At 41.4% G+C, this 25043-nt stretch overlaps 1 protein-coding gene across 1 annotated transcript in view; it reads left to right on the top strand.

Annotated features, from left to right (window-relative positions):
- Positions 1 to 25043, top strand: part of BRAF (B-Raf proto-oncogene, serine/threonine kinase) — an 805579-nt gene that overhangs the window by 307725 nt on the left and 472811 nt on the right. The window contains exons 7-8 of the mRNA XM_078668198.1: positions 6389 to 6508; positions 23505 to 23664. Of these exons, the coding sequence (XP_078524324.1) occupies positions 6389 to 6508; positions 23505 to 23664 (280 nt within the window). The remainder of the gene's footprint in view (positions 1 to 6388; positions 6509 to 23504; positions 23665 to 25043) is intronic.

The following is a 25043-nucleotide window of genomic DNA, read 5'->3' as shown; positions in this document are numbered from 1 at the left end:
ATGCCCTGGTCGGGACCCCCGCCCTTAAGGCGGGCGGTCCCGAGTCCCGATGTGATGGCAGGCGGACTAAGTCCGCCCATCATCATAATGGACCCCTATATTTTTACTGGCAATGACCTCTGCTAGGAGTATGAGTGATTTGCAGGCTCTTATTTCCAAGCCTCCTTTTACGTCTTTCCTTGTGGATTAGGACCAGAGCTGCATTCCTGCCTAAGGTGGTTCTCGTTTCCATTTGGGGCAGTGCATCACCTTATCCACTTTCTAACCTCCCCCTCACCCTTCTAAGGAGAAGGAGAGACAATTCCTCCTGGACCCCAAGAGGGCAGTCAGCTTCTACTTAAACAAAGACTTCAACTCTTCATTGAGTATGTGGTAAATATGAAGGGCATTGCTGTCCACAAAAGAACGCTGTCCAGGTGGATTATCTTGTGCATCAAGATCTGCTATGCCTTGGCCAAGAAGGAGGCTCCTAAACGTTTTCGTGCTCATTCTTCCGGAGCTATGTCTTCTTCTGCTGCTGCTTTGGCGAGAGGTGTCCCTGTGGTAGACATCTGCAAAGCGGCAACTTGGGCCTCCCTCCACACTTTTGCACAGCACTATTGTTTGGATTCGGAAGTGAGGAGGGGTAACCATTTTGCTCGTTTTGTGCTGCAGTAATTTTTGTTATAGGCAGGCAGGCACCCTCATCAGGGAGCGGGATTGCTTGTACTCCAGTCAGAAAAAAAATATATATATTATAAAAATGTATGAATAAATTTAGAAATATGTTAAAAATTTAAATAGCAATATATTTAATATTTAAAAAGAAGGCATATGTTAATATTAATTGCATATAGCAAATACCTACAAACATATACAATAAAATAAAAAATACACTTCACAAAAATAAATATTTAAACTAGAAAATATTTACAAACTAAAATATGAATTATTATATACATGTATTTTTTTAATGTCCTACCCTATAACATCATACAAATCTGAACAATATTCTAAATTAAAAAAATATATACTTCGACATTTGACATAATAACAGATGAAAAGAAATTAATACAAAAATTAATAAAAATTAACTACCCAAACTTTAACCCTATAATTCTCACAACGCATACCAAAATTAAACTGTAAAATATTAAATTACACAATTAAAATTCATTTTAAAATTACAAACTATTACTATTAAACAACTAATTGTAAAGTAAATAAAATGTACTTAATACCCACCCTTGACCCCATTAAAAGTAAAAAGAACACACCAAGAAATAAACAATTACCCAAAATAAATATACAACAAGTAACATTAATTAACTATATATTAATTGAACACAAATTACTTCCACCCTTTACCCCTATAAACACCACAACACACACCTAAAATTAATTACACAATTACAATAATTCATTTTAAATTAAATTCATTATTAACAATTAACAAATAATTATTAATTAAAAAATGACTTGCCACCCTTTACCCTACAAACCGGTGGCATGATATTACTACGTATTCCGTTGCAACGCATGCCATTTCTACGCATGCGTTACAACGCGAATGCCACTACCACAAATATGCTTTACAGCGAAAATGCCTTTACCACGCCTAGTTATACAACGATTTTCGTTGTACAACTATGCATGATAATGGGATTTTCAATGAAAATGCTTTTTTCGATCCCTGCCCCAATTCCTTATATGTTCCCTAAAATCATTAAAAGTTAGTATAATAAAAGAAATACTCACAGTTTTTCATAGACGGACTTCTCCTTCTTCAATTTTAAGTGGTCCCTTTTCTTTTTTTTTGTAAAGGCAGTACGTAGAGGCACGCATGTTATTACATCGTTAGGGAGGCTGGCTTATTTCAGGATTGAGGAAAGGCACAAATCATCGTCTTTATGGTAAGAGTTCTTTTTTTTTTTAACTCACTCTTTTTTGGGGGGGGAAATAGCCCCTCCTACTCCCTTCTTTAACTCTACCTTTACTACACATTCCTTTACTATGTATTTCGTAATAAAGAAATGCGTGGTAAAGGCTTTACGTGGTAACCACGCATGGGTAGTAAAGCATGCGTGGTTAAGTACAGCGTGGAAACGGCCGCGTTGTAGTGGCTGTTCCCCCTACGAACCCCAAAACACACACCTACAATTAATTACACAATTACTATCTTAATGTTTCAATAAATTAATTAATAACAAATAATTATTAATAACAAAATTACTTGCCACCCTTTACCCCATAAACTCCAAAACACACACCTAAAATCAATTGCACAATTACCAAAATCAATTACACAATTAATTAAGAACCAATTATTAATTAGTAATACATTAATTTACACATTTAACACTATAACATCTCTATTAAATAAATAATAAAAAATAAAAAAATCATTAGTTTAATATAATTAAATTACTTCCCACCCTATTTGCCTATCAACCCACAACCCACTACGGAACTAAAAAATGCAAAATTCAAATGTAATTTTGTTTAACTAATACAAATTTAACACATATATTAAAAATATAAACACTTACTAATTAATTAATAATACATTAATTTGCTCATTAAACACTATAACATCGCAATTAATTAAATATTAATAAGTAAAAAATAATCATTAATTTAATATAATTAAATTACTTCCCACCCTATAAACCCACAACCGGCTACAGAACTCAAACACGCAGATTCAAATAAAGAAGAAAATAAACTATTCTTATACAAAAAGATATATCACATACATTTAAAAATATACCAAAACACATAATGTTAATTAAAAAATCGATATTTGTAACTTTTTTTACCAAATGGTATTAAACACTTCGATATTTTTTATATCGATATTACTTACCTTAAGCCAATATTCTTGACCAGAATATTCTTGCTGTTAATATTTTTCACACACGATATTTGTGACTTGATATTTCTGCCACTCGATATTTTTGGCTCATTATTCTGTCTCATTACCGGCACTGACTACTCATTATTCCCTTTTTCTCTTGTATTGCTGCCTTCCCTTTAGTGGTCTTCAATCACTGCAGGCAACTTTTTGGTAGATGTGGAGTGGAAAAGGCACACTTTGGAATTCATCCATAATCCACTTGTAACACTGCCCATGCAAAATGTGCACCAGCACCCTTCCCTTATTAAGAAGAATTTCTGTTCATGTTGCAGAAAGGTACCCTCAAACCCATTCCTAAGTCTCATCACAGCAAAGGATTGTATGAGAGTTCTTCTTCAGATGGATAAGATACTCATATCTAAGGCATCAGAGCAAATACCTGATTAATCAATTCTGCTGCTTCAGAAAGAATACTACATGATGTTATTTTCACATCCTGAAATATCCCAAAAGCAGGAAGCATCTACGTCTCCAAGTACCTGTTGCCACCACCAATCTTTGTCTTTCCCTTTGTTCTAAAGTGTCTATCCTTCACCACTATGTATACCCATATCTAGACGACTGGCTCATCAAGGCCAGCAAGTAGCACAATCTGCATTCTGTGCTCCTTCTGCCTAGCAGTAGCAGGACTGACTCTAAAATATTTATAAATCAACCTGTGCCTTCTACTGTCTGTCTACTCACCTGACATGAACAGACTGTGGGGCTAGCTCACTCTCGGAGCCAAGAAATCCAGCATAGCACCAAGATGTAAAACAAACAGCTGACCACTTATATTTTTTCCACTAAACGGCTTGTTTCTGTGAGCTCAAAAACACGAGAGTCCCTTCAAGTATCTGAACAGAAGGGCGAAGATTTGACTACAGAAGTGAATGTGGTAAACTCTAAACATTACAAACAAAAAAGATAGAGTTGTGAGAAATCTGTGAAAACCTACCATAGAGAAGAATACTTCCGCCACCGTAGTTTAATATGGCAATGGTGAAATGACCAGGTAGAAAACCAGGAAAAGGGATGGCAAGGAAGTGACATCTGCGTTGCGAGCTTACCCATGGATTAATATGGCAAAGGTTTACGAACTATTTTCTGTCTGCATGATTATTTGATCCAAAGTCAGTCTGCTCACTTTGAATGTGCCAAACGTCATCCAAAGGAAGGGTTAAAGCCCCTTCCCCCTTGGAGGCTGAACTGACCCCGGCTCTGGTGATCGACTTCCTACTGCTGATGGGTCTTCCGATCTTTCTGATTATTAAGCTTTGCATTTACAACGCACAAGCTATGAAATTACTGGAGCGTCATGGAAAGTGATTTGTTTAGTACTCTTTTAATCGGCAATTCATTACCCTCTGTCGTGGGCCTCAATAGTGTGCAGCTAACACATACACACCTCACTTATCTTTTTTGACTGTCTTAAGTGCACTCAAAAGCACACAAGCAACCTTATGCTGGCAACAATCATATATTCAAAGCCTCGAGCAGTTCACCTAGCACTGAAGTCTTTACTTCCTGTGATAAAAATGAACTCCCTATTGGTTCAAACATACAATACTACAACAACGTATTACCAGAACAAACAGGGAGGTACATATTCCAGATGTATTGTCCCTCGAATCACATACCATAAGGAAACATCTCATAGGGAGGTCCCTAACAGTTATAGCAGTAGACCTAATAAAGAGGTAGGTTCCCTCAATTGTTTTATTCAAGACAATGGCTGGGTTTTTAACAACAAAGTACTTGAGGAAATTTTTCAGGAATGGGGCTATCCCCCCCAAAAATTGTTTGCAGTCGCAAAAAACAAAAATTGCCAAGACTACGCCTCCAGAGTTTACCAACTTGGGTTGAAGGGGAATGCCATTTTGATTGATTTGTCAAGGACATTGCTCTATGCTTTTCCTATGATTCTGCTTATTCGAGCAGTCTTAAACAAGATGTATACATCCAACACCAGAATTATACTGGTGGTTAACAAATCTTCTTCATCTCTCCGAGTGCCCACACAAGAGGTTCTGCGAAGGCAGGATCTCCTTTACAAGTTGGGAGGTCAGATTGTCAATCCCAGTCTTTCGTCATTCAGTTTGATTCATTGCCTCCTGTATTCTTACTGTATGGTCATCTAAAGCTGCCACAAGACTGTAGGGACATTTTGAGAGAGTCCGAGCGTCCTTCATCAATTCAATTCCTATGCTTCTAAATGGAGAGGTTTTTGCATTTAGTGTATTCAATCGAATTTTGATCCATTTATTTGTCATGATGAAGTGAAGTTACCATACCTGCTTCATCGAGCAAAGTCTAATTTACAGTACTAGTCTATTAAGATAAACCTCGCTGCCATAACCACCTATAGTAAATCTCCTTCACAGACCATATTTTTAAGATTCCTTTAGTTAAGGATTTATTAGGGGTATTAATATGGTTTTCCTTCTTGTTAGATCTCCTTCTTCCCTATGGGGACGTAACATCTAAATTAATGGAGCCTCCTTTTGAACCTATTAAGGCTTCTTTACACCACCTTACATAGAAATCAGCTTTCTTCGTGATTACTTCAGTGTGCAGATTAAGAGAAATCCAACTCCTGTGTGCAGACGAAACATATACAGTATTTCACAATAACAGAGTTGTGATAAGAACTCATCATGGTGTCCCCCCTGAAGTTGTCTCTGATTTGCACATTAATCAAACAATTTCTTTGCCTATTTTTGTTTCCCCCCCAAATCCTTCAATTCCGGCGAAGAGATCGCTCCACTCACTAGATGTATCAGTGTTGCTGAAATTCTATTTGGATACAACTAGAGACATGAGAAAATCAGATAGGCTTTTCATAAATTATGGACCAACAATAATTTGTTTGCCTTTTGAAAAAGAATCTATATCAAGATGGATAGTTTCTTGTATAGTTTTTGCATGTCAGTTATCAAAGAAACCCTTACCTGGTAGGCCAAAAGCTTATTCTAATCGAGGTAAAGCAGCTATTGTAGCCCTTCTTAGAAATATTGCAGGGATTTGCAAAGCTGCAACCTGGAGGTCTAGCCATACTTTTACTAAACGTTATTGTCTAGATTCAGACTCCAGGGAAGATGCTCGAGTATGGCAGACATCATTGGGGGAATCTTTTTGGGTAATTTTAGGATTGTCTCGGCTTCTTGTCCGCTCTTTGGGAGTTGGGCTTGCAATTCTATTTTGTCCTTATGATTATCGTTCAGGATACCCTAGAAGAGACCTAGAATTACAGGTAAGCAACTTTTCCTTGTTAGAACTAGATTTGAAAGAGCAAGAAGTCTTTCAAATAGACAGGCACATCTAACTTTTAATGCCATAATTTTTAATCTGTGCCTGTTTGTTTCCTCTGGCTAATTTCCATGTTTGTTTAATGAAGCTTACAGATAATGTTTAGCATTTTGCAAATATCAGTAAACTCCTGTATCATGACACATCTGGATTTCGTACACGTTATATTTGTTTTATTTATTTATTTATTTTTTTGCTTTATAGTTTGTTGTTTGTCTCCAAGTTCTTTGAACACCATCCAATATCTCAGGAGGATTCTTCCCTAGGAGAGACCAGTTCAGTCACTGGACTGAGTGTCCCCGAGCCTCCTGCTGATTCTATTGGGTAAGATGGCTTTGTAATTATTTTCTAAGCAAATATGTTCAGTACTTCTTTTTTCAGTTCTCTGTTTATGTGCCACAGGTGCATGTTAGCAGCTTTTATATTCAAAGCAATTTGAATGCATTCTTTTTTTAAATAAAAACAAATTTATTTTCATGCTCACTCAAAAAGAGCCGGAGACAAAACTGGATCTTTTTGCAATTGGTACTAACTAGCAATGTCTAGGATGAGTAATGATTCAGATCATATAAAACAAGTACACATGTTGCATTCTTAAAATCCTACCTTCTGTCATCTTAAGTAAAAGTCAAAGCATATGGCCAAAGGCTAGAAACTAATATGGGGGGGTCAAAATCCACTCAAAGCCTGAACTGATGATATTCTTAATTGTAAAGGAGAAGGTCTTATTTTAGAAGTCTAGAAAGTCTAGAAAGCCTTCCATGTTCTCCGGTATTGTATTTTTCAAAGAATAACATGCCTGAATCATCTTCATTGTGGAGCTGGGAGTCCCACTGTTGCATCCCATTACCAGTCTTATATTAAACATAGCCTGGAGGCTGTGACACTGTCACTTGAATAACATAGTTACATAATTTGAAGGAACAATCAGACAGAAGATCACAACCTGAGGAGGTCGCCATCCTTCATATTGCTCCCTCACATCATGTGTGAAGGGAAACCCTTTGATCTCTGCTCAGAACAGGTCATCCTTTGACATATTTTCAAAATCATAAGCCTTTGTTCTTAAACCTACTGCAGGATGGGATGTCAGATACTGCTAAAAGAGCCTTTTTAAATCCTGTGGCTCTTGTAGTGAAAGGATGTTATATTCTGATGACCCACTTAAGAACTGTATTTATTACCTCTAGCCCTATCATAATGTGCAAAATATGCAGCAACATTTCCTCCAAAACCTTAAGAAATAGCGAGGCAAGACTTCATCTTTGGCTTAAAAAATGGAAAATAGCAGCTGCCTCCGACAAAGACTCAGATTCTTCTTCAAGGACTACAAAAACAAAATCCATATGAGGTCCGACACTAAGGGAAAAAACATATTTGAAACAACTTCTGGTAAGAAGGACCGTCTTATATTACAAAAAGGGTGAAACAAAGGGTCATAGGGGAGTTTAAAGACCTAGCCTAGGTTATGCCCCCTCCTCAATAACTTTAAACACAAGGAAACCTTGGGGTCTAATATAGAGGATATATGGAAACCTCAAATCCATAGCAAAGCTGAATGGATATCACAAACATTCGGAGTGGAATAGACAATACCCTGAATAAGAGGAAGTGTCAGTGGTTGTGAAAAAGGACTCGCTCAATTTTTAGGATACCCATCAAACTATTGTATGATCAATTTTATCATCTGGTCATCCTACTGTGGTAATAAGTCTCTAGATCATTGAGACCAGATTTTACCCAGTTAGAGAGCGGGGTCACTGCCCACAAGCACTAGGTGACCAGTGAAAAAACACACGATGGGTAGAAGTGCAGTGCAAGAAAATGTGGTGAACATAAAATAGGATAGATGACAGAACAGTACTTTTATTGAGAATATACCCTCTTCCTAATTAAAAACAAAACGAACAGTGCAAGAATGCAGTATGGAAACAAATCACTGCATTAATGGTCAACATGTTTCAACCTAAAAGGGAAGGACCCAAGGCTTTCATCAGGACCCCTGTTCAGTAATAATGCTCCTGCTTAGTGAGAAAATAATATGAAATTTGTGATATTTAGAAAAGGATACAACGTGTTAGTTACAGCTCCTCCATGTAGATAGATCCATTGCGTGATCTATAAAGACACAAACACCACCAATATTCAGGAAACACACTTAAAAAGATATTCCGACACTCCACGTTAATGCGAAACATAGGGCAATTAAACCACTCACCCAGCACTACCGGGGAGAAGACCTCACCTCGCCTGGACTCAAACTCAGGGAAAAATGAAGCCACGCTCTAAGGGAAACAAGGAAAGCACACAATAGAATGCTGGTTTACGAACAACTAGTCATTATTACTCGCATTCTATAGCAGTAACTATGTGCTCCCTTATCTCAATTAAACTTCAAAAAAACGCACAGCTCAGGAAACCACTCGATTCTACCTTCAGAAACAATCTTAACCTCGGTTCATAAAATATATTCATGTTGCAATAGCTAAAAATGTCTATATTACAAACTAAGTCACTCAAGCTAGTTATCACAGTGTAACTTAGTCGATCAAATAGGCGAATGATTACAAACAGTGGACACTGCTTAATCTTAAACGTCCATTGTTTGAACGCTCCCACTCACCTCTCCGTTGTTGCCCCAGGCGAATACCTGAGAAAGGGGGAGGCAACAAACTTGGAGAGTGTGGAATATTTGAACCTCAACTAGGGCAATGAGGTTCAAATATCCCACACTCTCCAAGATCGACTAAGTTACACTGTGATAACTAGCTTGAGTGACTTAGTTTGTAAAATAGACATTTTTAGCAATTGCAACATGAATACATTTTATGAACCGAGGTTAAGATTGTTTCTGAAGGTAGAATCGAGTGGTTTCCTGAGCTGTGCGTTTTTTTGAAGTTTAATTGAGATAAGGGAGCACATAGTTACTGCTATAGAATGCGAGTATTAATGACTAGTTGTTCGTAAACCAGCATTCTATTGTGTGCTTTCCTTGTTTCCCTTAGAGCGTGGCTTCATTTTTCCCTGAGTTTGAGTCCAGGCGAGGTGAGGTCTTCTCCCCGGTAGTGCTGGGTGAGTGGTTTAATTGCCCTTTGTTTCGCATTAACGTGGAGTGTCGGAATATCTTTTTAAGTGTGTTTCCTGAATATTGGTGGTGTTTGTGTCTTTATAGATCACGCAATGGATCTATCTACATGGAGGAGCTGTAACTAACACGTTGTATCCTTTTCTAAATATCACAAATTTCATATTATTTTCTCACTAAGCAGTAGCATTATTAATGAACAGGGGTCCTGATGAAAGCCTTGGGTCCTTCCCTTTTAGGTTGAAACATGTTGACCATTAATGCAGTGATTTGTTTCCATACTACATTCTTGCACTGTTCGTTTTGTTTTTAATTAGGAAGAGGGTATATTCTCAATAAAAGTACTGTTCTGTCCTCTATCCTATTTTATGTTCACCACATTTTCTTGCACTGCACTTCTACCCATCGTGTGTTTTTTCACTGGTCACCTAGTGCTTGTGGGCAGTGACCCCGCTCTCTAACTGGGTAAAATCTGGTCTCAATGATCTAGAGACTTATTACCACAGTAGGATGACCAGATGATAAAATTGATCATACAATAGTTTGATGGGTATCCTAAAAATTGAGCGAGTCCTTTTTCACAACCACTGACACTTCCTCTTATTCAGGGTATTGTCTATTCCACTCCGAATGTTTGTGATATCCATTCAGCTTTGCTATGGATTTGAGGTTTCCATATATCCTCTATATTAGACCCCTAGGTTTCCTTGTGTTTAAAGAAGGACCGTCTACCTTAAAAAAAAAAAAGGCTGTTAAAAAATCTAAACCGTGCAGCAAATCTCCTGAGGTACTCACTCACGGAAAAAACCAAAGCTTTTACTAAAACCATCCTCTCCAAAGAAGCCACATTCTCAATCAAAAGCTTCAAGTTGGTACGTACATAGGCAAGCAAGGAGATCATAAAAACATGCTGAAGAAAGCTCAGACCAAAAGTAAATTGGCAGTTCAACACAAGGTATCTTTAACAGCACAAAATCTTCCAAGCCACGGCAAAGAGTAGACAGATGTCGTGAGTCACAGAGTACAGCTATGTAGCGAATAGGAACTACGATAAGGTGCTCAGAATTTAGGGCAAACTAAACATGAAACTTTTTATAATGAACTTAAAGTGCAACTGGCAGTACTATGCAAGTAGGTGAATGCTACCTGGGTCGAGCCAACTTTCAAATTCAGCATCCAAACCTAGCATCTCTGAAGTTGCACACTTGCCTCGTGAGAACAATGAATCTTCCAGTCTAAACTTACTAGATGACTGCAAACAAATTTTGAAAATGGCAATATCTCTTTCTACAAGCAGAACCTACTGTACTAAAGGTTGTATGACATTACAACGCGTGGTATTACCACGCGTGCCATTACAACACTGTTTTTACAACGCAAGTCGTTACAACGACTTGCGTTTGGAGGGCGCTGGATAGTGGAATAGTTTAATTTTCTATTCCAACTCCAGCCCACGTTACAGTAGGGAAGGTGTTGGAATAGAAAATTAAACTATTCCTTGTCTAACAGCACCCTCCAGCGCAAGTCCTTGAAACTACTTGCGTTGTAAAAGCAGCGTAGTAATGGCAGCGCGTGGTAATGCCCGCATTGTAAAGGCTGTTCCCCTTACTAAATGGTAAAATAGGGTCTACAACCTATGTCTGCAATGCCACATCAAAGTCTTCCCTATTTGCTTAGCCTCATTTAATTGGGAATGGCACATGCATCAGTCAAAGTTCATGCAGCGGTAATTTCCAATTTCAGAAAGGAACACAGCAAACTTTCTCTGTTTACTAATAGAGTAATTAAGGAATTAATAAAAGCATTTTTCATGTCTTTACCTCTGAGAAGGCGTCCTATGCTGCTTTGGCAACTCAACAAACTCCTGTCGCAACTTATGCGAGCACCGTTTCAACCAATTTATAGAGGAGGTGTAAAGTTGGCCTTACTTGTATTGATATCAGCGTAGAGGGTCAGACAAATACAGGCCTTCACAGTGAAATAACTTGTTCCCCGATTTTGCAGTGACAGATTGATGTCAAGAACTCACCCAAATTCTATACCTAAACTGTCTTTAGACTTCTGCTTGTATGAGCCAGTAATACCAAAGACTTTGGGGTCCATTAGGATGTAGGGTGGATACCCATCGCCCGCATGGTGGTGGCGATCTGCCCTACATCATACCCCGCCCGCCACCCATTTCCCCCCGCCATATTAGTATTGCGGGGGTGACCACGGCGCACGGAAAGACCGTCTGCCGGTTTTCCGCCAGATGACCATTTGACCGAGCAGAGAAGGGGCTAGATATGCCATCCATATTTGCATGGGCAGCGGTGCATGGCTTTCCATGCACCGCCATGGAAAGCCATGCGGAATCTGCTTTCGGGGTCCCGTTGCGGGCCCCTAGGGTATTGGGAGGTGGGGGTGCACATGGGGGGTACCTATGGTACCCCCCTACATTGTCATGGACAAGGTGGCAGGCACCGCGCGGTGCCTGTCACCTTGTGCATGACAAATCACACAGTGCATTCCCAGCATTGTGCCGGGCGGTGCAGTGAGCACCGCCTGCCACAATGCTGGGAATAGAGGATGCCACGGTGGCATCGGCATCCTAATCGCCGGTGCGGGACTGCCGCACCACTGGCTGCCGGCCCCGGCACCGCTAGGGTGGTGGGTGGACGAACGTCTGCCCGCCATCCTAATTGGCCCCTTTCTTTCTAAATCTGGACACAGTTTAGAAAGAACCTTACATTCTCTAGATACAAAAATTCTACTTGGACAGACTACACATTTTAGAAGTTAGATAAGCTTTTAGTTGCCTTTGGGAATTCATGCAAGGGAGAAACCATTTCTAAGCAGGGTATAGCCCAATAGGTTGCAGCTGCTATTTCATTTTGCAATGCAAATGTGGACAGACCACTGCAGAGCAGGGTGATGGTTCATTCTACTAGATGTGTTGTGGCATTTAATGCTTTGTTTGCGGTAGTTAAATTAACAGACATGCAAAGCGGCAGGCAACATGGAAGAATGCACACTCCTCTATGCACAGTGTTATGTTATATTTTGCTTGAGGTGGGCCATACTTCAATTTCCCTCTGTCCTCTGTATTACTTTATTCTAAATGTTATGTACTGCTTGTTATTCAACTTCAAGCATGTGAATGTTTGAAAGATCAATTCTTGGAGAAGAAAAGAAAAACGTACGTACCTGTAATCATAGTTTTTCAGTATTTGTATCTTTCATATATTCACGTGACCCATCCTCCTTCCTTGAAGAGGCTCACCTAAGATTATTAGTCCTGTACACGAGTGCTTTGAAATGTGAAGGGTGATGGCCTCTCAGAGTGAGGTCTTAAGTTTGATTGGTGCTGACCGTCTGAAGTTTGGTTCTTTTCAGATAACGTGATTAGGCTACTGAAGAACCTGTAGCCATTGTTTAACGTTGGACCCCTAGTATGACGTTCTAATGGGACTCCCAGCTCAACAACGGTAATGGTTCAAACATGTGAATCTATTAAAGATACTAATACTGGAGAACTGGCATTACAGGTAACTTTTTTACTGATGGATACATCTGCCAGTGGACTCCTCACCTTGTGAACATCCCCCTGCAGCAGCAACGTTCGGAAATTTATTTTGTAGCACGCCGGCTTGGACGACGTTATAGGAGCACGACATCGCGCGCGACTCCGACTGACGTCACTGACTCCCCATAAGGCCCACGTCGTCGTGATGACATAATTTCCCTTTTTTCCGCGTCGTCGACGCTAACGGTTTCGAGGGATCTTCTGTTGATTGATAGTAACTTTGTTGCTATTGTTAGTTTATTTGTATCTCTTCGAGCTGTCTTCTGTTGTGATGTCGTCGAAGAAGACTGGGTTTAAGCCGTGTGATTCCTGTGGAAAGATGTTGTCCATTACAGATCCGCACGGTGACTGTCTTTGGTGTCTGGGTTCGGATCAAGACGTCCAGGGTTGTCGATCCTGTTTGAAGATGAACCCAAAGGTTCTTCGAGAACGTGAGGCAAAACTTCTTGTTGCCAAATTGAAGGGTAAGGATGCCAGGAAGAGTTCGAGGTCAAGATCGAGACGCCCGAAGTCAAAGTCGAGGTCGAGGTCCCGGTCGAGGTCGGCTTCGAAGTCGACTTCGGGACATACTTTCAGGTCATCTAAGAAGAAGCATAAGAGAAGGAAGCATAGTTCAAGGCACCATTCCTGTAAGGAGTCGGATTCGAAAATGAAGTCGTCTTCTAGAAGGCATCGAAAGGATATGGTATCTCCTGTTCCAGTTCAGAATCTTGAAGGTGGGGCCTCGCCTATGAAGTCACGGGAGCTTTCACCGGCTTCAGAGTTGAATCCGTGTCCGGATCCGTCTCAGACTTCGGGACATGAGGAGGAAGAAGAAGTTCCTGTTGCACAGGGTTCGACGACTCCGGTTCACCAACCCGAGGAACAAGAGGAGCAAGAAGAGTCGACTAAGGAGCAGCCGGTGGGTTCGTACCCTCCTTTTCCTGGTCCAGGACAGGACCCCTCGCATTTTTTAAATGCCATGTATGGTGTTTATGCGAGAGCCATGTACCCCTCTGCAGCACCGGCTGGTCCCATGGGTCCGTTGGCATACAATTTTGGAGAACTGGCATCACAGGTAACTTTTTTTTTTTTCTTCCACAAAAGTTAGAGACATTCGAAAAATGAACTTTTCCCATTCAGTACAATTCCAAGAAGCAGGAGAACTCTTCATGGCAAATACTTTTATGATATCAAGGCAGCTCAAACATGATGATGATGCACGTAGAAAAAAAATGGCATTTGAAGTCTTGCTAATGTCAGATAGAGGAGCCAGGATGTGATGGTGAATAAGGATGAGAATTGTACTACCTCAGCCTGAGTAAAAACGTAAAGAAACGTGATTAATAGCAAGTTGGTGAAACATCCTGATGAATCGAAATTTGCCTAGCTATGTAATGGTAAGTTTCAATTCTATTAATGACATAGAGGCGAGGATTATGCTATATCTTTCTTCACTTTATTCTATTAATTTCTCCACAGCAGCGAAAATAAACACATAACACCTTCTCTTTCCATCCGTGGAACACATCCAACTGGAAACAAAGCAAAGCTAAAAAACGCTTGAACGGACTACAACACCCATGAGTCCATCACGTAACACCAGTCCATAGTCCTTCCTTAGTGTCTGTACATCCTAGAAAGGTCCTTCACCCTAATTGGAGCCTACAGTGCTGTCATCGAATTTCTGTTTCGGTGATGAAATGACAAAAAATTGAATCTGGTAGAAAATCCTTGATTTGAAGAAAATGAAATCCTTTCATATTCTTAAGTAGTAGGGAATTAAAGGTTAAATTATGAATCCGAGTATCTGGAGTCCCTTTTCCATTTCTACTAAGAGAGTGGCAAAAAGGACAACGATGAGAGAAGTGTGGCCGCAGGGAAAACAAAATACAGAGGTGCGATCCAAATGTAATTGGTGCGAACCGACTGAAGATCCTGTCGGAACAAAAGAAATATAGAGGAGCAAATAAAAGCTTGTTTTAACTAGGCTAAACAGTAAGAGGCTGTGGAGTGAGGAGGTTTGGAAGAGTAAAGAGGGAGAAATAAATGTTGGTTAAAGACAGTGTCAACAAGAAAGGGAAAATATACTGACGCTCCTGCAGTGCATTTTAGCGATTCGCCAGGAACATCTTAACTGACAATGTAAAATATAATTTTTATCCGGTTTATATCACGTCAGAAACGTTGGGCCAGATTTGTTAGTATGGCTAATAATCACGCTGACTTTCGTCTGCACGGTATATAGCTGATGGAAAAATCTAAGTATAGTGGCATACTTAATAGTGGAACAGTCCTCTGGGCAGCTGTTTTTTTACTTGGTATATATTAACTCTTTACATATATTACAATTTTAGACCCAGGTAGGTGCCATGTGCCCAGAATTACGCAATGGTTATGCCTTTCGATTTCACTTTTTTTCTTGTTTTTGAGTGATACTATTTGAAACAGTTGAGTTGGAATATGACCCATAGGAAATCTTCAGAAGCTGCAATTGAGAACATTCAGGTTAAAATAATACAAAGATAAATGTGCTTTAGGCTATGTACATTGATAGTCATAAGCACTGAGTTATCCCACCCTGGCACGGGATCCTGGAGCATTTGTCACAACATATTACGTTTTGTTTAGAAAGGTTCATTTGTAATTCAGAAAACAAACTAGGCTATATTGCCTATTTCTTTTTTTAAAGTCATTAAAGTAGAAAAGTGACAAGAACAATTATTTCACGATTCTTTTTTTAAAGAAAAGCAGGGTAATTTAGACTGTAATCCAGAGATTCTGAAAAATGACACTGCTACTTTAGGGAATCCCACTACATCAGTATACCCAATCATGCCAGTAAGTGGGTGTTGCTCCATTTCATTTTCTCAGTTCCTGGTAAAGAGCATCCTTAAACAGTGAGTTTGGCGTGTTTGACTTGTTTCTTTGGAAACCCTTTCCAAACTTAAGCTTTTTCTATTCAGTTGGCTAAACTATGATTTTTAATTCATTGTTTCCTGACAGAAAATAGTTTGTCTTTACAAACTTCAAGCAGTTTTTGTTAAGTGCTCTTGAGTAAAAAACGAAGGCTCAGATTACTACTCATGCAGTCTGTATTGTTTGAGTTCCTGACTGCTGCAGGAAGATGTCCTCGAGCCCATTGAAAGACCACAAAATAATCTGTATTCATGTCCTGCAAGGGGACCATGAGAGACGTGTAGAGCCTGCTTTAGGAAGGGCTGAGGAGTTTTGTATAATTTCTCCAATCAACCAAATAAATGCATTGGGTTCTGGTCATATGAACTGTCCTACTTAATATTCCAAAAGACGCACAGATGATGGAATGCAGAGCAAATGAAACATTCACCCCAATCAAGAGATCTGGGTTAAATCCATTGTTCTTTTGCTCACCATGCCACCCCAGTTTAGACTCAGCCATATGCAAATCAGTCTTGACCCTGTTCCTCATGGGAACAGTAGGCCCCAAACTGCCAAGCCATGTTCTTCCTGGACCGGAAACGAGCATCCAGGGACCAGTTTTGGGGCATCACCCCTTATCAGCCAGGCTAGCTTGAATCCAGTGTCACAGTGAGCCTGGGACCAACGTCTTGACATACCCGGCGCACTTAGGGCAAGAAGGCAAACGACACACTGATTAAACATTCAACCCGAGTCAAGAGATCTGGGTTGAATCCATTGTTCTTTTGCTCACCATGCCACCCTATTCCAAATACCTATACCTTCATCGTCTGTGATATTTTAAACTTTACATCACTGGTGTACCTTGAAACCTTTGTTCTTGGTTTTATTGGAACCACTGATGGGATTTGTTGTGACCCCTGCTTCTACTAAGTCTGCACAGCCTAGTTTGTATACGTAGTACAAACCACCTTCTCTGGTCATACTTCCCCAGACTGTCATGCACAAGGAAACACCATGCTGCAGATCCTATCGCAACAGTATCTCTGGAGAAAGAAAGCTAAAAATATATTCAGTGAGGGGGGAAAACATGTGTGACCTCATCGACAGAGGCAAAGGATGCTAGAGCTGTTGCCCTTGTAGGTAGGGTTGGTAAATACAAAATGTCATTATCATTACAGTGCTTCTCTGAAGCATATGTACATGGAGACAGGGAGGACTTTCAAGAGTTTGTACATGAGGGAATTATGGTGTTGAACTATGTAATGAGTCCTGCTCCTGATTTGTCAGATCGTATTGCCTATGGTTATTGAAATGGTCTTGCTGTGTGGTGCAATTACTGGCTTGATCTACTAGTCTTAAATCAGAGGCCCAGCAAAGGATCTTGAAGCTTTCTTTCTCTCGAACCTCCTTATTTGGTTCACTTGCCGAAATGAAGCAAATTAAAACAGAATTGAAAACGTTCAAGACTGTGGGCCTGTAAAAGAGAAAATAATAGAGAAAGCCTCATTATTGATCCTTTGAATGTCTTCCTCCTCAACATAGTGTTGAAACCACTCAGAGGCCCAGCAGTTCCAGCATTAACATTTAAGGCAGTTGAGTCAGCCTAAACATTAACAGAAGGCCTTCTCCAAGTAAAGCTTCTCAAACCATCGCCAAGAGTGGCAAAAAATAGCCAGCAATAGATAGGTGCTGAATATTGTGCAAAATGGATATGCTTTGAGGTTTTGTTTTCTCAGTCAGCACTCCGACAATTAAATATTTTAATTTACATCAGTCATGCTTCACCAGGAAGTCAACATCCTTTCCAATGAGCCTGCAATGCAAGTTCTGCGAATAAGAATGCAGCTCTGATGCAACCTGTGTGCTACTAGTTCACACCAGAACGTATTTAGTTTTAAAGGGCCACAAAGAGCCCTTGTAATAAATATTAATTAGGGAGGTTGCCCTGTGAGAAAAGCTGCCAGTGTAGGGATAGCAGACCTCTGTCGAGGCATTTGCTTTCTGAAACAGGAAACATTTGTTTTTTAAAAATCAGTCTGTGCCCTTAAAAGGCATACAGGCTTCTTTTACCAAAAAACAAGAACTTTTTCTGTTTGGGAAGCCGTTCGGGGTGGAAGCAGGCACTGCTCTCTGGCCAATGCCACAGGTACTCTGGGCCACTGCCTGCTTCCCTACCCAAGAATTCTGACAAGATTGATAAAGGGTAATGTTCCCGTTTGTCAAATCAGTTACCACTTGTGCTTGTGGGTCAGTAACCCTTTTTTTAAATTTAATTTTTTAATTTTAGAGCCACAAACAAAAATACATAAAATCGGCAAAAGAGTTCAGAAACGACATACCATTAATCGTAGGGAGAGCACACAGGGGCATAGGAAGGGAAAAAAAGAAAACAGAACAACATTCTGTAAATATCCAAATACAAGCACCATCTTGAAAAAAAAGCAATTGTATAGAGAAAGAAAAAAAGAAGATACTTTGAATTCTTAATCCCATTGGAGACAAGACCATGTCCTTTTCAATTTAAGCCAAGACCGAGGGCATCTGACTTTAGCTAATGCCATCTCCATTTCGTAAATTTCCCTAAATAAGACCTAAAATTCATTAATACTTGGACTCGCACTTCGGATCCAAGAGCGAGCAATACATAAACAAGCACAAGCCGATATAATAGAAGCAAAGGGTTTCGTAAGACAACCCAACTCTGAAAATATTCCCAACACCAACTCTTTCTCAGTAACCGGATTGTCACAACCGACCCAGATTGCTAGGGCAAGGGTTATGCTAGACCATAATTCTTTCAACTTTGGACATGTAAGAAACATATGGCTTCAGTCTGCTGCAAATTGTTGTCATTTCAGGCAGTATGATTTAGTAATATTTAAATTAGTAGCCCATTTATAAATTCGCTCTGGAGTGTAGTAAAGCATGAATATAATTTTATATTGCTGAAGCTTCAAATTGACTGATGTTACTGCTGAATCTATAGTTTCCAGAGATTCATTTATCTCCTCTTTGGTTATATTGCAGTTAAAAATCCGGCTTAATTTAGCCGCTATCTGTACGCTAGCCGCTGCTATGAGTTTCTGAGTAGTGCCAAAGAATACAGACAAAATCTGAGAAGGGCTAATTAGCTCTAACAGACCCCAGCCCAAATAAAATAATCCTTAACTTGCAGATACTGATAAAAATAAGTTTGCAGAAGGCCGAATTCTTCTTTCAGAGGCAGAAAGGATCAAAACCCCTGTCCATCATATAAATTACTGAACAGTGTCACACCCTTACAAAGCCATTCTTTTCCAGCGTGATCACGGAGTATATTAGGCGACAAAGGATTCCCCCCTAATGCAGTGTATACGTGTAGGTCAGGTAATGCGTATATCTTGCAAATTTCAGGCCATATGTTGGTAATAACCCTAACTACCTTAAATCATACCCACTTGTAGTAATTCGGGTCAGATGTTTTGTACAATAAAAACCCTTTACTAAGTACACAAGCCATCTGGTGTGAGAGCCAGCTAATACTGGTTTCGGGTCCTTTAAGTATTATTATTATTATTAAATTACACTTGTATAGCGCTATCTACCCGGAGGCCTCGTAGCGCTCATGACTGACACTTTATTAGCACGGGCTCAGGGCAGATCAGCGTACTTTCGCATACAAGTGTGTTTTAAGGGTTTTCCTGAAGGAAAGGTGGTTGGTGATTTCCCGGAGGGATAAGGGGAGGGCGTTCCAGAGCCTGGCCGCGGTATGTGAAAAAGAGCGGCCGCCCCATCGAGCCTTCTTGATTCTGACGGAGGTGGCCAGCTGGAGGGAGCCAGAGCGAAGGGAACGCGAAGGAACATAGGGGGTGACCAGGGTCTGCAGAATTGCGGGGCCAGTATGATGGAAGGCCTTGTGTAGAATACACATAGCCTTGAACTGTACTCTCGCTGCAATTGGGAGCCAATGGAGTTCTCTTAAGGCATTCCTAGCAGACTGCCAGCGCGGGAGATTGTAAAGAAGGCGGGCCGCACTGTTTTGGGTGACTTGGAGCTTTTGAATGACAAAGGAAGGGGCTCCCATAAAAAGAGCGTTCCCATAGTCCAGGCGCGATAATATCAGGGCCTGGACCAGGATCCTCCTGGCCTGAAAAGGAAGCAGGGGGAGCACCTTCCGAAGCATCCTCATCAACCCAAAACAGGTGGCTGCAATCTTAGTGGCTTGTACCGAGAAGTTCAAGGCTGGGTCGAGCCAAATCCCTAGGCTCTTTATCTGGGGCTTGGGAGTGGGGGGCTCACCCAGACATGGTGGCCAGATGGATGCAAAAGCGGAGGGGGAAGAATTCCCCAGCAGAATGACGTCCGTTTTCTCCCCATTAAGTTTTAAGCAGGAGGATTGCATCCATCTGGCGACCGCCTCCAGACAGGGACCTAAGGTGTGGGGCGAACCCTCCGCGTGGTCTAAAGAGACCACCAGTTGGGTATCGTCCGCGTAGGTGACAATATGCACACCGAAGGGTTGGACTATCCTGTCTAGAGGCTCCATGTAAACATTAAACAGGGTGGGGCTCAGGGAGGAGCCCTGAGGAACCCCACACCTGAGAGAATGTTTAGGGGACACTGCCTCACCCTCAAAGACCTGGAAAAACCGGTCGGTTAAGAAGGACGTCAGCCATTCCAGGGCCGCGCCCGACACGCCCATGTCCGTCAGTCGTTGCAACAACGTGACATGGTTAACCGTGTCGAACGCGGCACTCAGGTCCAATAGGATAATGGCGACTTTCCCACCCTGATCCAGCACAGCTCTTGCTTCTTCCGTGACCGCCAGAAGAGCAGTTTCTGTCCCATGTCGCGGACGAAACCCTGTCTGAGAGGCACGCAGGAGACTGTTTGACTCCAGATAGTTCGTTAGGGTGTTATTTACGTGCCTCTCAAGCAGTTTGCTCAACCAGGGGAGCAGGGAAATGGGGCGATAGTTTGCAAGGTTGCTTTGGTCAAGATTGGGCTTTTTCAGCAGCGCTCTTACCATTGCGCACTTCCATGGCGGGGGAACGGATTTGGAGGAGATGGAGGTGTTAAGGACATCCAACAAGATGGGGCGGATCGTATCCATAGCCAATTTAAGAGTTTGTGGGGGTGCTGGATCATTGGGAGATCCAGAAATGACTTTAGCAGTCAGTTTATCTAGTGCCGGAGCATCCAAGAGTGGGATTGTGTCTAGCCTACAAGAAGCTAAGGCATCGGCGGTTGGGGGGATGCAAGGTTCCAGCTCATTATTGGCATCCTCAAATGAGGAGTAAATTGTAAGAATCTTTTGAGAGAAAAAGTTAGCCAAATCGTTGCAGCGGTTTTGAGCACCCTCAGTATCGGGGCATTCGACCGGAGGGGAGACGAGGGATTTCACAATTTTAAAAATTTCCCTAGGGGCATTGGCGGCTGCTTGAATTCTGCTGTCGTAAAAGGAGGTTTGCGCTAGTTTTATCTCCTGTTTATAGAGCCTAATATTGGCTCTATATTCATCCTTCTTAGTTTGGGAATAGTCCTGTCTCCAAGCTCTCTCCTGCTTACGACAGGCTAATTTCATGATCTTAAGTGCAGGTGTATACCATGGAGCAGCTTTTGTTTTTTTTGTAAGATTATTGTTTTGAACAGGAAGAACCATATCAAGTGAGGAGGTGATCCAGCCGTCGAAATTGTTGGCTGCTATATTGGCATGCATCACCTTCCCAGGGGGGTCTCTAGCCAAAGCATCTTCCCATGCAGGGAGGGAAAGAGAGGACCATTTCCTAGCTTGGTGTTTGGCGAGACAGTGGGCAGAGGGGAGGGTGTTTGTGCGCCAGATGAAAGGTATCACAAAATGATCCGTCCAAGGTAGGGGGATGGGGGGCTCCACTGTAATGTCGTTGATATTACTAAAGACAGTGTCGAGAAGATGACCTCTGTTGTGCGTTACATGAAATCCCTTTTGATAGAGGTCCAACGCTTGAAGATAAGCACGAAGCGAGTTAGCAGCAGTATCAAGAGGATCATCGAGGTGCAAGTTAAGATCCCCCAACAAGGTAAAATTAGGTGAAGATAAAACGACACTGGCAGCCAGCTCAGTGATCTTAGTAATAAAATCACTGAGGGCGCCAGGAGGGCGGTAGATCAGAATGCCGGAAAAAGTGATAGTGGGGGAGAGTTCTAGCGAAAATTGAAGACTTTCGCAAGTCGATGAGGTAATGGGGGTGATTCGGCACTTATAACTGTCCAGATAGACAATAGCCAGTCCACCGCCTCTCCCAGTTTGGCGGTCCAATCTTTTAAGAGTGAATCCTAGTGGAATAGCTCCGACAATGGCCGGGTCGTTGTCTGCCTGAAGCCATGTTTCTGTTAGGAAAAGGGCGTGGGGATTGAGCTCCTCAATCAATAGGCGCAATTCGGTGTGGTGTTTATTAAAGGACCTACAGTTTAGAAGGAACATTCTCCACTCCTGAACGGAGAGTGTAAACACTGTATTCGCCTGGCGAATGCAGCCAAAAATATAATTTAAAATCATGCTTGGCATCTTCTTTCTCCTATTGCCAGGTCTCTTAGTGCTATGGAATTTAGTTCATAGCAAAGACGGAAATATAGCTAGAATAATAAATTAAGGAAAGATTATATTCATACTTATTCCAGTACTCCTAGTTTTTGCGCTCTCTCCTTTAAAACATGTACCCAGTCCTCCTCCTATGAAAACGTGATACCTTTAGTGAAACATAGGTTTACGCGTAGGTATATGCATATGCGGTTGGGCTCACTAGCAAGAAAGGACACCTGTGTTAGCAAATTGAACCAGGATCACCAATCTTTTTGAGTATTCTTTCCAAATTGGCCTTCTGTGCAGAAATGACCAATTATGACTCGAGCCAGAACGAAGGGGCACATGCTTCAAACAAAGGAATTGCGATTCCTTAATGGCGATTATTAAGAAATCGCTATTAAGGAATCACAATTCCTTATGCATGAAGGTTTCGAAGAACAAAATAGCCATTCCCACACATTCAGATTCATCCCTATGGGTCTAGAGGCCCATAGGAATGAATGGGAAAGGATTCCCTAATAGCGAATCGCAATTTGCGAATGCAATTCAACGGTGCAAGGGGGCCTAAAGGCCACCCTGATGCACCCTCAAAAATGGTACTTGTGCACATGTGGCGCATACACTAAATGCCATGTGTATGCGCCACATGGCACTTAAAAAAATGCAATTTTGTGCATTTTTCTAAAGAATTGCAAATTACCATCAGATGGTAATTTGCGATTCATTAATGCAAAGTCGCTTTCTGAGAATGCTTCTTGCATTGCATTTAGGGAATTCCAAACTGCAATTCCCTAACTGCATTCGTAAAATAGGTAATCACAAAAATTGCCACTACCTATTTTGCGAATGTCTTTGGGGTTGATGCATCCCAAAAGGCTATTTACCAGTTACAAAGGGGTCGATTTTGCGAATCGCCCTGTTTGCGCCCAGTAAATAGCTTGATGAAAGTGCCCCTAAGAGTACAAGAAACACTGACAGTACTTTTTCTTTTTTCGTTCATTGTAAAAGTCTTCAAAGTTAAAAGTGCATGTTGAAAATTTAGATTCGGACCTGTACACTGAAGTTAAGAGCCAGTGGCCGTTTATACTTTCGCACTTTTATTTTGGCTTCACTGTGAATTAGTTAACATGATTTTCAATACGTGTTCTTGACATTCAAGTCTTAAAATATACTCCAGTGGTATAATAGTCCATTAAAGTGTGAACCTTTGTGAAATGTGATCGTTTTATGTTGTTTTTTTCAGACATCCTACTCTTTCTAGCATTTCCCCATCCAAATCCATTCCAATTCCGCAACCTTTTCGACCAGCAGATGAGGACCATCGGAATCAATTTGGCCAAAGAGACCGCTCGTCTTCAGCACCTAATGTACATATAAACACTATTGAGCCTGTAAATATTGATGTAAGTATCCATTAATAATTTTTAGATGTAATGTCAAGAGTATGTTTGGTTGAAAATATTTGTCCATTAAATCTTTGTGTTTCTAATGACCATCTATGAAATAATTGCCCATGAATGCTGCTTTGTGGCTAATATCAAATCTGGTGTGTTGGTTGTGACATCATACAAATATAATTAATGTCTTATCCGATACCATTAGCAAAAATGAATGTTTTGTCTGATGTCATGAACAGAAGTTACAAAGACATTTTGTTGTATGACTATTCTAGACATGGTAGTCAAATTAGAGTATTGTGGTGTTCTTTAAGGTATTGAAATGTGTTATTAGCAGTATTAGTATGTTGTCATGCAAAACAAAAACCTTTGTATGCATCTGCTATTAAATTAGATGATGCCTATACCCACCTCCTCATTTGCTGCCAGTAGTTCACAAGTTGAAGTGTTTACTCTTGATCTCTAGCAGGAATGACGTGAAAGCGGATTTAGGAGTTCCTGAAATCGATAAGCAGTTTTGGTCCACCAGATGACCTTTATTATTAGTATGCTTATTTTTTGGATTACTTACAGTGATATACAGTGCAAAAGAACTGATTAAAACATGTACCCAGCAGCCGAGTGCAATGGCTGCCTAGTTGAGGAGCTCCAGTGAAACCTCGGCCCTCCAAGCAATCCGCATATCCATCCGACACTATTTAACACTCCTGGGGCTGGGACTGAAGTCCGGCGGCAAGAGCTGGACGAAACTCGGGTGCTGATCAGTAGACGGACGGAGAAGAATCGATCGAGTGCGCAGATGCGGCCTATACCAGTGACGGAAGCCGGGGACTAAAGTTGAACGGGAGACCCGGCAGATCTAAGGCGAGCGGGAACCGGAGCAGAGGAGTGCCGGTAAGCAGGGGCACATACGGCAGTGACAAAAGCGTCCTTCGGAGACTGCCCGACGGCGATGCCCCCACCCATGCCCGCAACATCGAAGGCAGCGCGGCTTGCTTAGGGCAAATACAACACAGCAGCCCGACTGGAGATACGGGCGCGGTAGCGACGGGCAGCGGCTGACGCAATCGGCGGATTGCAAGGCAGAGGGCGGTGAAGACTCGTCCCCAACACCCTAACGAGTGACCCCAGAGCTCCCCAGAGGGTAAAGCGGGCCCGTGACCTAACAAAACACGGCAACAGCGAAATATATGGGCCTAGACAGTGCAGTGAGTGGAGAAAGTGGCACATACGGCAGTATCAACAACGGCATTCGGAGAGTGCCCGGTGGCGACGCCCCCACCCATGCCCATAATATCGGTGGCGGCGCTGCTTGACTAGGGTGGAGTGCAGTGACGGCGGGTAGCGGCTGCCGGAATTGGAGGATCGCAAGGCAGAGGGAGGTA

The sequence above is a fragment of the Lissotriton helveticus genome, chromosome 1_1 (genome assembly GCF_964261635.1).
Source record: "Lissotriton helveticus chromosome 1_1, aLisHel1.1, whole genome shotgun sequence".
NCBI lineage: Eukaryota > Metazoa > Chordata > Amphibia > Caudata > Salamandridae > Lissotriton > Lissotriton helveticus.
This window is presented reverse-complemented; position numbering and strand designations above follow the sequence as displayed.